Source organism: Anastrepha ludens, chromosome 2 (genome assembly GCF_028408465.1).
Source record: "Anastrepha ludens isolate Willacy chromosome 2, idAnaLude1.1, whole genome shotgun sequence".
NCBI lineage: Eukaryota > Metazoa > Arthropoda > Insecta > Diptera > Tephritidae > Anastrepha > Anastrepha ludens.
Window position 1 is genome coordinate 76009469 of NC_071498.1, and position 17132 is coordinate 76026600.

Genomic DNA, 17132 nt, shown 5'->3' on the forward strand with positions numbered 1-17132 from the left:
TAAATGAACTATCGACAGCAGATTTACTAATTATGACAATTGTTAATGTTAGAATTAATAGAGGATACAAATATATGCTTAATGTAATTGATACATTTTCTAAATTTGCTTATATAGAACCATTAAAAAAGAAGGATGGAAAAAAACTTCTGAAGCATTTTTAAATATTATTAAAAATGCAGGTTGTGCACCAAAATTACTTCATACAGATTCTGGTAAAGAATTTCTAAATAAATATTTTCAAGAAGTTTTAGATAAATATAATATTAAAATGTATCAAACATTTAGTGAAAAGAAATCTTCAATTGTAGAAAGATTTAATAGAACCATTAATGAAAAACTAAAAGTACGATTTGAAATTCAGAAAAGTACTAATTGAATTTTTGATAATTGTTTTACATTTAATAAAAATAATTTCGAAAAACCAGTTTTTAAAATTGGAGATAAAGTAAGAATTCAGTCACATAAAAAACTAAAACAAATATAAAAATAATTAGACTCGACAAATATAATATTTTATATTTGTAAAATTTATCCTTCTAATTCAAGAAACATATTTAAATTATGAACAATATTAGGTAAATCTTATAAATTTGAACTTCAGAGATTTCTACGAAAACTTATAAAGAAAAATTACAAAGAACTATTCAATAAATTTAAACTTTTCATTTTTTGGTCCGCGCGGACCAATACTTATCTTGCAGTTATGCTTTATAAAAGCTTTGCTATAAAGCTTATTTGCTTTGCTATATTCACTCTGTCAATGGCATAAAGCTTATTCTATAGTTTGTGAGCAATGTTGATAAGATCAACTGTTTCTGAAAGAAACATGCTCACTTTGTGAACGATTTCGACAGAGTCAAAATATACTACCCAACTATAATTACATTACTTCCATATGTACTGTTTAGATGAGTTGGTTAAGCGATTGAAGTTGTAACAATAGTTTTTGTTGGAAAGTCGCTGTTATTTTTAAAGATACTTGCAAAAATGAAGTTGTTCTTTTCTTTAATTTAAAAATTAACTTAATTTTTAGAATTACAAACTTGTACTATTTTAATTTTAAACATATATCAAATATATTTAACGCGTATTTTTAGTGGGTTATTAGCATCCCCCCTGGAATATTGATGTACTCGTAACATAAATATTAATATTAAAATAGTTAAAAACGTTAAAATAATTAATAATAAAACTAAAAACATAAATTAGTAATCGATCCAACTCATAAAAATAACGTCAAAATTTTGAGTTAACGTAGTTAAAAAAAACGATCTTAAAATTTGAAAAATATTAAAATGTTAAAATTTTGATGTTAGAATTGTCAAAATGATAGTGTTTTGGCAATAGTTAAGTTAAAAATTTAACATTTTTAACTTGTCTAGTAACCTGGGAAATATATACTACTGGTGTGTTACCAGTACATTCATCCAGAGTTTTCGCCGCCAAACTGCACGAATTGCTACCGCACCAACCGTATATACCCGATCTCGCTCGCTGCGACTTTTTCTTGTTCCCATGAAGACATGGCTCACCGAAAAAAAAATTAGATGAAACGAGGAAGTCATTGTCAAGACAGAGGCGTATTTTGGAGAGTTCGAAAAATTCAATTTCTTGGAGGAGTTAAAAAATGTCCGGAGCGTTGGAAAAAGTGTATCTTTCTAAAAGGGGACTATGTAAAAAAAAAAAAATTTAAATGGTGTCTTCATTTCTAACTTAATGAACCCCCTCGTATTATTTGATATGATTTCCTCGTGTTTCCTCAAAAATTGTTCGATTCGTAACTTAAACAACGGTTTTTTTTTGCCATCAACATGGAAATAATATTTCATAATTTTCATCTATAGAAAACAACAGGGGCGTTTCAAAGCTATCTCCTATTCCAAAATTATTTGAACTACTTATTACTAATACAGTGAACTTTCAATCTCTTAATACATTTTCCACGGGTTTTGTAAAAGCAAATCAACTACTCGTATTCGTGAATTCACAGCTCACGCCTCAAATGAGTTTCGAGAAAATGTCACCGATCTGAAGTTAGCGTAAGTTGAAAATCTCTATCCGCAACAAAGTTCGGGTCTTTGGATAATTCGTACAAAAATAGTATATGTAATTTGGTTCCTAGATCTTATTACTAGCTGAACGATTTCTTTTGCTTAACAAAAATTCTCTTTAACTATGTATATAAATGAGTATTAGAGAGGCGCTAACCAATTGGTTTTGTAAACGTGTTTTATAACTCGTAATTTCAGTTGTTATTTTATTTTCAATTATTTTCAAAGATTGCATTTCCAACGTAATTGATATTTCTTTAGGGGCTCCCCCCTACTGAAATTCAAAATTATATGCTTTCGTGAAGAACCGTTCAGCCGAATTCTTATCAAATAGCCAACATACCCAACCTTCTTTTGGGTAAAAATTCTGAAAAAAATTTAACTCCAATTCTAAATTCTTTTGGGTCATAATTCTGAATTTTGATTATTCTGCAAAGACTAAATACCGTAAAATTAATATTCTGGGTATTATATTTCTATATGCAAATTTATTTTGGGCCACAGTTCGGTATTTTTTGCAGTATTTATGTTATGTTTTCAATGAAAAAATTAGTATTTTTTAAAAAAACGAAAAAAAAGGTCACTTCTCTGCTATAAGTTAAAGCAATGTCATATATTTTACATTGCGATTTCGCGGAGTTAATGCATGACTATCGAGGCACATGGTCATAAGTATATATGCCTTACAATATAGGAGAAATTAAATTTATATTGATTTGAACCGTTTCTGAAATTAGCAATAGTTAGCAATATACCCTTCTTTTCTAAAAATTCCTTTTGAAAACAGAACTTCCGTACTAAAAATTCTGACAATCCTTCTTTTTATTGTTAAATATTTATTCTCATATATTTATTGTTATATGAATCTGTTAAAATATTTATTCTCATATATTTCTTGTTATATGAAACTGTTAAAATAATAAATTCGAAAATTCAGTTACAAAGGAAAACGAAAGCTGCTTCACCAAACTCTTCCTCGATTGCTACTCCCTACTTCTATCCTTCAGCCTTGCCACTTGTCGTTGATACCAGGCTTGCCACTTGTTGTTGACATTATGATCTGCACTGTTATTAAAATTTTTAAACAGATTATTTCGACATAAAGAATTTTATTAAGTATAATTTTACAATACAGAGTTTTAACAACCAGAATTTTGAACACAGAATATTGTACCATAAAAATTTCGCACCACCCAACAGGTTACATACAACCGTTTTGTGAATAAAATTGTCCGTGAGGGTGTCAAAAGAATACTTTCCATATAAGGGGGCGTCCATAAATTACGTGAGGTGTTTTTTTCAATTTTCTGTACCTCCCTCCCCCCCTGATGAGATTTCGTGAGATTTTATTCAACCCCCTCCCCATCCCCCAATCTCACGTCAGACTTTAAAAAATGTGGGTTTCTTTTGTAAACGCGTTAGATTGTTATTGTAAAAAGAAAAAAACAATTGCTTCGTGCTTTTATTTACGACTAGTTAAGACTAGTAATCAATATTGCTGAGAGTTATAAGTGTAATACAAATTTAACAATACTCGTAGAAGACTTAAATCGTAACTACTGCGATTAAAAAAAGAATATCTACTCTAATTCAGTCCATGGAGAATCATGCGCGGTTTCAAGAGAGACTATTGGGACCAACATGTCCATATGATTTTCAGTAAAATCATCTGCTCCTTCAACTTCGTTCTGATCTATCCACTCTAAGCCGTTGACGCTTGCGCACAGTAACTCATTAGCTCGCCTGTGCTCTGCAGCTCTTGTGATAGATGCAAAGTAAATACCGCATGTACAGCAGCATATTTTCTTTAAATCATCACGTATACTTGGGCAATAGAGATCATAAGGCGTGCTGATAAAGGCATTCAGCGGTTGAATCGGTAGGCGTATTAGAAATGGAGCAAATAACTTTCCGTCATGTTCTTTAAAGTCCGAAATTAACCAACGTCAATCAACCTAAGAGATGGGGTATGGAGGTGGCAGAAAACAGTCGTGAAGAATCATATGCAGATCACTCCGGCGTGGGCTGAAGCAGTTCTGATCATCGCATTTCACAACCTAAAAAAAAATTAAAAACAATTTCCCTTTGTAACTCTTAATAAAAATTTGTTGACATTCGCGCTCGTTAAAAAACTAAAAAAATAAAATAAAATAGGCACGCATAAAAATTTGATATGAATCAATTGCAATGTACCTGGAGTAAATATTGGCTCTCTCTAAACAAAGAAGGTTGGAACCTGTCCGTGTGTCGCTGCCACTCAGCTCGTACGCTCTTGTTCATCGAGTCGCACGTTCGGCTGATAGTGGCGCGAAAACAAACGACGGGCTACACTGTACCGTAAATTCAGATTAAATTGAGCGATTTGGTATAAAACAAATATGGTGGTTTGACAGCAGTAATGTATAACGTCGAAGTATGAATGAAATTATTTTCTTTCGAACGAATTAGTGAATGATCTTAATCATACTACGATTACGCTTAAGACTAAATCTTAAGCATGTACAATCTGGATAATGGACCAAAATAGTATACTTTTTTTTTGTTTCAATCAGAAAAAAATTGCGTGATATTTGCCGAGACCGCCCCCTCTCTCCAACGTAAGATTATATGAGATTTGACTCGACCCCCTCCCCCCTTAAATATCTCACGTAATTTATGGACGCCCCCTAAGGATAATTTTTAAAAATAAAAAAAGTGGTATCTCTGTTATAAATGAATGTTATTAGTTACTCAATTTGGATATTGCTTCAACCGACCGATGCAAGTAAAATTAAAAAAAAAAGGTGGATGTCACGTCCATTTTTTGGTAAAAGCGTGTATCGCGATATCGACTAATAAAACCCGCCCAAACTTCGTAGAAGTATTGCTCCCCACCTCAGTTAGATTCAACATGAATGTTATTGAGATCGGACATAAACCACGTTACAAGCTCTAACTCAAGAAAAAGTAAGTTGTAAGTAAGTAAGTGGATGGAATCGGTTAATAACCACGCATCGCATAAAACTCTAATTTTTAAGCAAGTGAGAACTAAGCTCTTAATTCGGAGGGAACAAGTCGATCCGGACCGACTTTAAAATTATTGTGTTTATGATAATTTGCTTGTGATTTCTTTGCTTAATCGCCTAAGCAAAAGAAGTAAACAAATTTAAACGAGTTCAATGATGCTGTTTTTTTATTAAATACTTGTGTAAATTGTACGAAGATTTCTGCTATTTTGTATTGCTTGCTCAGTTATTAGTTTTTCTGTATGCCTTAAATAAAGACATTCTAGACCATAAATTCGTTAGTAAAACATAAATATTCAATTTCAATGAAATCGGACCTTAAACAAGACTTTTACAGTTACCTTAACCCCGGCGCTATCTGTCGAGTCAATACATAATTTGAATAATTTAATTCAGCTTGTTACATTTTTAGTTAACGAGTTCTAAATATAAGCGGGAAATAGCTTAATTGTGTATATGTATAAGACTATTATTTTTCTTATTGTTATTATTAAAACAACAGAAGTAGAAGTTGAGGAATGCGAGCATCTTCCATAAAATCAGCAGAATTTAGAATTCACCAATTCTGGCGACAAAAAAAACACACCCAGAACAACCAAAACAATGAGAAATGACTCCTGCCCATTTCAAGGCCATGTACCACTTAAGCGCTTCCTTGCAACGGCACTGGGAGAGGGTGGAGAGATGCAAGCTTCACGAAGCGCAGGTGTGAATATCTCTGACACGGCTAATATATATATCCCTGGAACGGCTAATAAAAAAGTAACCTCAAGATGGCTGACAAAAATATCAGTAAACGAGGTAAAGAAGAAGCGCTTATAAAAAAAAATGAAATGCCTAGAGATGACGGTAAAACCAAGAAAAACTCAGAGATCTAGATGCTGTAATGATAATACTAACAGAAGAACACAACTACGCCGAAGTGTCAAAGAAACTACTTAGCAAAATGAAATTGATCGAAGAAGTAGTATTACTGAAAAACTGGCAAAATGAAAATAAGTGCCATTTTATTGGAACTCGAATTTTAAATTCGTGGTGACTCAAAAAATATGACAATGCTGGAGATGCGGAATCCAGATGTCCCAACAATATACGCCGATATATATAAGCCGAAGAAGTCCACGAAAAAATCGCTCGAGGCCGGAAAATAAAACCGCAACCACAGAGATTGTGCATCCAGTATGGTGAAGAAAACAATAAAAAATGTTTGACCGAAGTGCTGCATATTTCTGGGTCCTGAAGAAAACTTGCTCGGCCACATACTTGGGTAGACGGGTTTAAATATGGCAAAAACGTTGACATGTCATAAGTGCCAACCAACGGGATTTAGGATATAAAACTTTAATCCAGAAACTTTTAGAAAAAGAAATTACGCTAACACTTGCTGATATTGTGTTTCCAAATCATCTACTAAGAGAAACAGATTTGAAGCCACAGCAACTTTAAAAATCAACTAAGCTTTTAGAAGGTTATCAGAAGGTGCTGAAGGTTATCTGTGTTCGAATGTCCTACCTCAACGCCTGGCTGAGAGAAGAAATATTTACGTAAAAATAGAGGAAGCAAAGTGCACAGGGAAATACTGCTCACTTTACACGGTTGACCCCGCGGAAAACTTTACGAAGATTTATTATACAGGGTGAGCCATATAGCGTTTGCTTTTTGAACCACCTTTTTTTTTTGAGAATGGTAACACAAATGACATGTCAAATGGAGTCATAATTTACTTAAAGGTTTGACATTTACGAAATGGGACGCTATACGTTTGAACAAAATTGGGAAATATTGAAAACCTATTTCCAAAGTGGTGACGTGACATGCTCAACGAGTTTTTGTTTCCAAAAATTAAAGAGGATGACATGGACGACATTTGGTTTCAACAGGACGGTGCAACTTGTCACACTGCCAAAGTTACACTCGAACTTTTGGCTACCGTTTTTGAATTCCGATACCAATTGGCCGCCTCGGAGCTGTGATTTAAGCCCGTTGGACTATTTTTTATGGGGAGCCGTTAAGGACAAATGCTATGCGAACCATCCAGAGACGATTGATGCTTTAAAACACGAAATCGAAGTTGTCATTCATGAAATTGGAGCCCAAACAATCGAAAATGTGCTTAAAAATTGGGTTGATCTAATGGCCTACTGTAAAGCCAGTCGCGGCGGTCATTTCAACGATATTATTTTTCATTCATAAATGACAATGTTCAATCTTCAAAATAAAAAAAAAAAAGTTTGAAAAGATATTGATTAGTTTTTTTTATAGCCGATTCAAAAAGCAAATTTTACATGGCCCACCCTACATCTTTAAGTGGCTGCGGCAATACTAGAATGAGAAAACTTTCGTCGAAATAACATGTGTTTTGATCAGGTTAATCTATACTGGGAGCAATACCAAACATCGTAGAGAGTTTCGAGGGCACCCACTAACTGAGGAGTAGAACTACGCAGCATTGGATGTGAGGATGGATCGACATACTCGAAGTTCTGGAGTCACGCTACTAAACTGATATAGGAATTCAGTACTTCTCTATTTGTTATCATTATTATTATAAAGCGACCGCCGTAGCCGAATAGGTTGGTGCATGATTACCATTCGGAACTCAGAGTTCGAATCTCGGTGACAGTTCAAAACAAAAAAAGAAAATAAATAAAAGCGGTCGCCCCTCGGCAGGCAATGGCAAGCCACCAACTGTATTTCTGTCATGAAAAATCTCCCGAAGAAAATATTTCGTCCGGAGTCGGCTTGAAACTGTAGGACACTCCATTTGTGGAACAACATCAAGACGCACGCCACAAATAGTAGGAGGAGCTCGGTCCAACACCCAAAAAGGCGTTTGCGCCCGCGAATTCATTATGCGCTGCATTAATCTGTGGGATGATCTATCTTAAATGGGACGTTTTTTCAGGGTGTTCGGAACAGTTAACCCGTATTCCTTTGCTGCACAGTACACTTTTAACATACCTCGAAGCAGCTTGCCAATTCTCTAAGAAACTTTTTGCTGAATATTTTGCTAGCTTGGGAAATATGTGCGGTGCCCGTCATCATTCCCATTTAATTAAACCTCAATAATGCAAGAGCTAAGCTAATATAAGAATATCTTTTACGAATCTTATTTTAATTATTTAGCGCAGAGAACACATCGCACTAAATACCTTTTAAATGTGTGCATAATTAAAGTGAAATATACATAAATAAATTAATATGTACATACCTTTCATTAGTGAAGCACTTTGATGCGTCAAGTTGTTTCCACTGTCATCTAAATCAATAATATCCTGGGATTCCAATGCAATTTCGTTCCTATCGAAAGGGCTTATATTTGTTTGGCAATTTTCAGTACCATTATTGTTGCACGAAGAAATTGTTAGTTGGTATTTAAAATTTTTATCGTTACTTTCAATTAATATATTATTTTTCGATACCTCATTTTCTTTCACAATATTTAATTCATTGAGTGAGTTGGTTTCCTTTTCATTACTTTTTGTTTCATTATTAATCAAATGCTGTCTGGATTCACAATGGTCAACACATTTTTTATTCGGTTTCTCTAAACCTGTTTCTTGCATTTCAAAGCTTGATGGGTGGCTTTTCTCTTCATTAGCTCTAGAAATAATCTCTTCATTAATGGCGGTATCATAGGATTTGTTAGGAGCGATAGAAATTTGCTCATTTGAATGTGGTGGCGAATCAAAATTTGCATCCATTTTTTCATGGGCTCCTTTAGAAATTTCCTCTTTGGCTTCAAAACTTGATTCATTAGTTGCATCTTCATTGTCTTTAAGAATGAACTTTGCGCTTGTAATAACCTCAGTTAATTTATTAGCAACGGGAGAAATAATCTCATCTAAATGAGGCGTGGATTCACAATTATCAAAAACTTTTGCATCGCTCTTGTTAGAGATCACTTCTTTGAGTTCAAAACTGGGTGGGTTTTTTATTTCATCATTACTTTTAGGTATAATCGTTTCTTTAACGGAAGTCTCAGATACTTTATTAGGAGCGATAGAAAGTGCTTTATTTGAATGTGGTGGAGATTCATAATTTCCATCCATTTGTTCATGGTTTCCTGCAGGAATTAGTTCTTTGGCTTCAAAACTTGATTCATTAGTTGCATTTTGATTTTCTTTAAGAGTGAACTTTGCGTTAGTATTAGCCTCAGACACTTTAACAGGAACGAGAGAAATACTCTCAATCAAATGAGGCACGGAATCATTATTGTCAGCTACTTTTTCAACGCTCTTGTCAGAAATTACTTCTTTGATTTCACAACTGGAAGGGTTTTTTATTTCTTCATTACTTTTAGATAAAATCGTTTCTTTAATGGAAATCTCAGACCCTTTGTTAGGAGCGATAGAAATTTGCTCATGTGGTGGCGATATAAAATTTTCATAAATTTTTTCATGGTTTCCTGCAGGAATTAGTTCTTTGTCTTCAAAACTTGGTACAATGGTTGTATCGTCATTGTTTTTAAGAATAAACTTTGCGTTTGTAATAACCTCAGACTCTTCATCAGAAGCGAGAGAAATAGCCTTATCTAAATTAGACGCTGATTCACAATTATCAGCTACTTTTGAATCGGTTTTGTCAGAGATCTGGTCTTTGATTTCACAACTGGATGGGATTTTTATTTCTTCATTACTTTTCGATATAATCGTTTCTTTAATGGAAGTCTCAGACCCTTTGTTAGCAGCGATAGAAATTTGCTCATTTGAATGTGGTGGCGATTCAGGATTTTCATCCCCTTTTTCATGGTTTCCTGCAGAAATTAGTTCTTTGGATTCAAAACTTGATTCATTAGTTGCATTTTCATTTTCTTTAAGAATAAACTTTGCGTTTGTAATAACCTCAGACACTTTATCAGAAGCGAGAGAAATAGCCTCATCTAAATGAGATGCTGATTCACAATTGTCAACAACTTTTGAATCGGTTTTGTCAGAGATCTGGTCTTTGATTTCACAACTGGATGGGTTTTTTATTTCTTCATTACTTTTACATAAAATCGTCTCTTTAATGGAATTCTCAGACCCTTTGTTAGGAGCGATAGAAATTTGCTCATGTGGTGGCGATATAAAATTTTCATCAACTTTTTCATGGTTTCCTGCACGAACTAGTTCTTTGCCTTCAAAACTTGGTACATTGGTTGTATCGTCATTGTTTTTAAGAATAAAGTTTGCCTCAGTAATAACCTCAGACTCTTTATCAGAAGCGAAAGAAATAGTCTGATCTGAATGAGACGCTGATTCACAATTATCAGCTACTTTTTCATCGGTTTTGTCAGAAATTTCTTCTTTGATTTCACAACTGGATGGGCTTTTTATTTCTTCATTACTTTTAGGTATAATCGTTTCTTTAACGGAAGTCTCAGACACTTTATTAGGTGCGATAGCAACTGGCTTAGTCGAATGTGGTGGCGATTCATAATTTTCATCAATTTTTCCATAGTTTCTTGCAGGAATTAGCTCTTTGGCTTCAAAACTTGATTCATTAGTTGCATTTTGATTTTCTTTAAGACTGAACTTTGCGTTAGTATTAGCCTCAGACATTTTAACAGGAACGAGAGAAATACTCTCAATCAAACGAGGCACGGAATCATTATTGTCAGCTACTTTTTCAACGCTCTTGTCAGAAATTACTTCTTTGATATCACAACTGGATGGGCTTTTTATTTCTTCATTACTTTTAGGTATAATCGTTTCTTTAATGGAAGTCTCAGACCCTTTGTTAGGAGCGATAGAAATTTGCTCATTTGAATGTGGTGGCGATATAAAATTTTCATCCCCTTTTTCATGGTTTGCTGCAGAAATTAGTTCTTTGCCTTCAAAACTTGATTCATTAGTTGCATTTTCATTTTCTTTAAGAGTGAACTTTGCGTTTGTAATAATCTCAGACACTTTATCAGAAGCGAGAGAAATAGCCTTATCTAAATGAGAAGCTGATTCACAATTATCAGCTACTTTTGAATCGGTTTTGTCAGAGATCTTTTCTTTGATTTCACAACTGGATGGGTTTTTTATTTCTTCATTACTTTTAGATAAAATCGTCTCTTTAATGGAAATCTCAGACCCTTTGTTAGGAGAGATAGAAATTTGCTCATTTGAATGTGGTGGCGATTCAGGACTTTCATCCCCTTTTTCATGGTTTCCTGCAGAAATTAGTTCTTTGGATTCAAAACTTGATACATTAGTTGCATTTTCATTTTCTTTAAGAGTGAACTTTGCGTTTGTAATAACCTCAGACACTTTATCAGAAGCGAGAGAAATAGCCTTATCTAAATTAGACGCTGAGTCACAATTATCAGCTACTTTTGAATCGGTTTTGTCAGAGATCTGGTCTTTGATTTCACAACTGGATGAGATTTTTATTTCTTCATTACTTTTCGATATAATCGTTTCTTTAATGGAAGTCTCAGACCCTTTGTTAGGAGCGATAGAAATTTGCTCATTTGAATGTGGTGGCGATTCAGGATTTTCATCCCCTTTTTCATGGTTTCCTGCAGAAATTAGTTCTTTGGATTCAAAACTTGATTCATTAGTTGCATTTTCATTTTCTTTAAGAATAAACTTTGCGTTTGTAATAACCTCAGATACTTTATCAGAAGCGAGAGAAATAGCCTTGTCTAAATGAGACGCTGATTCACAATTATCAGCTACTTTTGAATCGGTTTTGTCAGAGCTCTGGTCTTTGATTTCACAACTGGATGGGCTTTTTATTTCTTCATTACTTTTTGATATAATCGTTTCATTAACGGAAGTCTCAGACCCTTTGTTAGGAGCTATAGAAAGTTGCTTATATGAATGTGGTGGCGATTCAAAATTTTCATCCAATTTATCTTGGCTTCCTGCAGGAATTAGTTCTTTGCCTTCAAAACTTGGTACATTGGTTGTATCGTCATTGTTTTTAAGAATAAACTTTGCGTTTGTAATAACCTCAGACACCTTTTCAGAAGCGAGAGAAATAGCCTTATCTAAATTAGACGCTGATTCACAATTATCAGCTACTTTTGAATCGGTTTTGTCAGAGATCTCTTCTTCGATTTCACAACTGGATGGACTTTTTATTTCTTCATTACTTTTTGATATAATCGTTTCATTAACGGAAGTCTCAGACACTTTATTAGGTGCGATAGCAACTGGCTTAGTTGAATGTGGTGGCGATTCATAATTTTCATCCATTTTTCCATGATTTCTTCCAGGAGTTAGTTCTTTGGCTTCAAAACTTGATTCATTAGTGACGTTTTCATTTTCTTTAAGAGTGAACTTTGCGTTAGTAACAGCCTCAGGCACTTTAACAGGAACGAGAGAAATACTCTCAATCAAATGAGGCGCGGATTCATTATTGTCAGCTACTCTTTCAACGCTCTTGTCAGAAATTACTTCTTTGATTTCACAACTGGAAGGGTTTTTTATTTCTTCATTACTTTTAGATAAAATCGTTTCTTTAATGGAAATCTCAGACCATTTGTTAGGAGCGATAGAAATTTGCTCATGTGGTGGCGATAAAAAATTTTCATCCATTTTTTCATGGTTTCCTGCAGGAATTCGTTCTTGGTACAACGTTGTATCGTCATTGTTTTTAAGAATAAACTTTGCGTTTGTAATAACCTCAGACTCTTTATCAGAAGCGAGAGAAATAGCCTTATCTAAATGAGACGCTGATTCACAATTATCAGCTACTTTTGAATCGGTTTTGTCAGAGATCTCTACTTCGATTCCACAACTGGATGGACTTTTTATTTCTTCATTACTTTTAGGTATAATCGTTTCTTTAACGGAAGTCTCAGACACATTATTAGGTGCGATAGCAACTGGCTTAGTTGAATGTGGTGGCGATTCATAATTTTCATCCATTTTTCCATGGTTTCTTCCAGGAGTTAGTTCTTTGGCTTCAAAACTTGATTCATTAGTGACATTTTCATTTTCTTTAAGAGTGAACTTTGCGTTAGTAACAGCCTCAGGCACTTTAACAGGAACGAGAGAAATACTCTCAATCAAATGAGGCGCGGATTCATTATTGTCAGCTACTCTTTCAACGCTCTTGTCAGAAATTACTTCTTTGATTTCACAACTGGATGGGTTTTTTATTTCTTCATTACTTTTAGGTATAATCGTTTCTTTAACGGAAGTCTCAGACACATTATTAGGTGCGATAGCAACTGGCTTAGTTGAATGTGGTGGCGATTCATAATTTTCATCCATTTTTCCATGGTTTCTTCCAGGAGTTAGTTCTTTGGCTTCAAAACTTGATTCATTAGTGACATTTTCATTTTCTTTAAGAGTGAACTTTGCGTTAGTAACAGCCTCAGGCACTTTAACAGGAACGAGAGAAATACTCTCAATCAAATGAGGCGCGGATTCATTATTGTCAGCTACTCTTTCAACGCTCTTGTCAGAAATTACTTCTTTGATTTCACAACTGGATGGGTTTTTTATTTCTTCATTACTTTTAGGTATAATCGTTTCTTTAACGGAAGTCTCAGACACATTATTAGGTGCGATAGCAACTGGCTTAGTTGAATGTGGTGGCGATTCATAATTTTCATCCATTTTTCCATGGTTTCTTCCAGGAGTTAGTTCTTTGGCTTCAAAACTTGATTCATTAGTGACATTTTCATTTTCTTTAAGAGTGAACTTTGCGTTAGTAACAGCCTCAGGCACTTTAACAGGAACGAGAGAAATACTCTCAATCAAATGAGGCGCGGATTCATTATTGTCAGCTACTCTTTCAACGCTCTTGTCAGAAATTACTTCTTTGATTTCACAACTGGATGGGTTTTTTATTTCTTCATTACTTTTAGGTATAATCGTTTCTTTAACGGAAGTCTCAGACACATTATTAGGTGCGATAGCAACTGGCTTAGTTGAATGTGGTGGCGATTCATAATTTTCATCCATTTTTCCATGGTTTCTTCCAGGAGTTAGTTCTTTGGCTTCAAAACTTGATTCATTAGTGACATTTTCATTTTCTTTAAGAGTGAACTTTGCGTTAGTAACAGCCTCAGGCACTTTAACAGGAACGAGAGAAATACTCTCAATCAAATGAGGCGCGGATTCATTATTGTCAGCTACTCTTTCAACGCTCTTGTCAGAAATTACTTCTTTGATTTCACAACTGGATGGGTTTTTTATTTCTTCATTACTTTTAGATAAAATCGTTTCTTTAATGGAAGTCTCAGACCCTTTGTTAGGAGCGATAGAAATTTGCTCATATGAATGTAGTGGCGATTCAAAATTTTCATCCATTTTGTCATGGCTTCCTGCAGGAATTAGTTCTTTGCCTTCAAAACTTGGTACATTGGTTGTATCGTCATTGTTTTTAAGAATAAACTTTGCGTTTGTAATAACCTCAGACACTTTATCAGAAGCGAGAGAAATAGTCTCATCTAAATGAGATGCTGATTCACAATTGTCAACAACTTTTGCATCGGTTTTGTCAGAAATTACTTCTTTGATTTCAAAACTGGACGGATCTTTTTCTTCATTACCTTTAGGAATAAGCTCTTCATTAATCGCGGTATCAGACGAGCGTTTAGGGGTAAGTTGGTTATTTGAATGCGGTGGCAATTCATAATTTTCATTTATGTGTTCTTGGATTCTCTCAGAAAGTAGATCTTTGACTTCGAATCTTGGTACATTGGCTGTATCGTCATTGTTTTTAAGAATAAGCTTTCCGTTAATAATAGCAGAACTCTCGTTTGTGTTTTTTAAAATGAGATTTGAGTCCGTTTCTTCAAGTGACGAGACGTTGTTGTTATACTTGTCTCCATGTGTGACGGAATGAGATATTACTTTTTCAAAAATAATATTTTTTGATTTATTTGACTCAATTTGGTCTTCAGTGATGGTGTCTTTATCGATTTTTATGTCGGAATCGGAAATTCGTAGTTCTTTTAAATATGATTTTGATTTCACTTTATTAACATTACCTTGAATACCGAGTTCCGGATCCACTTCTAAATTAGTGGCTTCTGTAGGATTGAGTGAGACTGATGCACCATCTATTTCTGGTCCTTCAGCCATATTTGCAATTTCAATAAAATGAGATGGAATTTGTTGATCGCTTTCCACAAGATTTGAATAATCTTTTCTAATGGTACAGTTAGCATTTGCTCCTGCTCCGAAATTAACCTGGTTTTCAAAACTCAGTAAATTTTCATCAATTTGTGAACCGCTTGCAATCAAATTTGAAATTTTTTCCTGATCGTTGCTTGCAGTTTTTCTCTCCTCGATGTTTTTGGTATAACATTCTTCCGAGACTATGGAAGATGATTCATCTGTTACGTTGCATGCTGTTTCTATATCTTTTTTCTTATTTCTGTGGTCCGCAGTTATTTTACTGCGTGCTGGTGGAGAACCATATACGGTTTCTTCTTCCAACTCTAGTAAGTCATTCGGAGTGAATTTTTTTTCTATAGGTATGTTATTATTAACCCCAGGTGATATCTTATTATCTGAAATTGTTTGTTTTGCATGTAATCTTTGTGATTTATTATTTATCATGCCAGTTTTGCCCAAAGTTATTTCATGTTCTGGATTAAATTGATATGTCTCTTGCTCTTTTTTCATAATTGGCTGATCATTTTCTATGTAAGAACTTTCCTCACTTCTATTTGCATTGCATGCTTCAGACGAAGTAGAAATATCTGCAAAATGAATCGAGTGTAAGTCATATATTAATATTACAACATTAGCTGGGCCTTATAGATACAAAAATGCATTTCAAAAAGTTATGTCTTAATGGAACAAAGACAAAATAAGGCTCAAGAGCTAAGCCGTGTGACCTTATACTCGTAATGGGTTGTTCTTTTATTCTCCTTGAACACCGTTTTAACCGGTAGAGGGACATACATATATACAAAGCTTTAACCGGAAGTACTTCGTAGGCAAACTGACGCCAATTAGAAACACTAAGTGACCCCAAGCCTTTCTCCACTGCCTTTTTCAACGCAGAGGAGGAATCCTATCAACAGAGGAGCCGTTGTACATATTTTAATTCGCAAAGGTTTTTGTTCCATACTCCGCGGTACTCGCCGTCACACGCACCAAGCGCCTCAAAATTTGAAACATAACACATGTTGGCAAAAGCGGTGCTGTACTTCGAGGCTTTCATTGTGGTAGATGTTTATAGTGGTTCTCAGGTAATGGAAATTCTCTACTATTTCAAAACGCTAAGCGTCAGCAGTGATTTGCGCGCCAACACTCGAATGCCTTGAATGAATATACATAGGAAATACATAGTTACATTTATTCCTTCATCTTACTGCGAGTGAGTAAAATTGACTAGTGATATTTATTTAATTTTATTTTATTTGTTAAGTATATGGGTGAAAAACCTTACAGACTAGAGGTAAAAATAGGGGTCCAGGAAGGGCGTAATCAAGATCGAGGCTATTCGAAATTCGAAAATTCTATTAATTTCATTGAGAGGTCTAGTAATAGGTAAAATTAAATAGTTTTATATAAAAATCTTAGCACGCATCGGAAAGTAAAAACGCAAAACCCTTGGGGAAGCTTGTCTGTTCCAGTAGATCTGGACAGTCAATGATACCGCAGACAATGCCGTGGAAAAGCATCCGTGAGTGTATTATCCGTCTTAAGGAAAGTAATTTTAAATTTATTAATACCTTCTGCTCAAATATGAACGAGACGTTATCAATAAAACGGTCCGCGGATGACATATGGCAAAAATAAATTTTTTTGTTTTTTGGTAGGACTGTTATAAGCTTACATGGCAAATTTCAGCGTGATATGTCACATAGTTTGTTTTCTGTGCTACTGTAAACAAGTCAAGCTCGAGTGTGTTCTTCGAATTTAACTATGGAAATTCAAGTTGAACAAAGAATTTGTTTGAAATTTTGTTAATCTAACAAAATTTCGGCTTCAGATGCCTTAAAAATGTTGCAGACAACCTATGGGGACTCTGCTCTATCGCGTGCACGTGTTTTCTAGTGGTACAAATCGTTCAAAGAGGGCCGTACATCGGTTGAAAACTTGCCTCATGAACGTCGCCCAGCAACATCAGTAAACGACGAAAACATCGGAAAAGTAAAGGAAATTGTGCTTGAAAATCGCACAAA

General features: G+C 34.5%; 1 protein-coding gene across 1 annotated transcript; it reads right to left on the reverse strand.

Moving 5' to 3' along the window:
• Positions 1-5168: 5168 nt before the first annotated feature.
• LOC128867322 (uncharacterized) lies at positions 5169-16165 on the reverse strand. Its single transcript, XM_054108484.1, has 3 exons — positions 16099-16165; positions 8538-15698; positions 5169-5176 (listed from the first exon to the last, which is right to left on the reverse strand). Exons 1-3 carry the CDS (start codon positions 16163-16165, stop codon positions 5169-5171), a joined length of 7236 nt encoding a protein of 2411 aa, XP_053964459.1.
• Between the last annotated feature and the right edge of the window lie 967 nt (positions 16166-17132).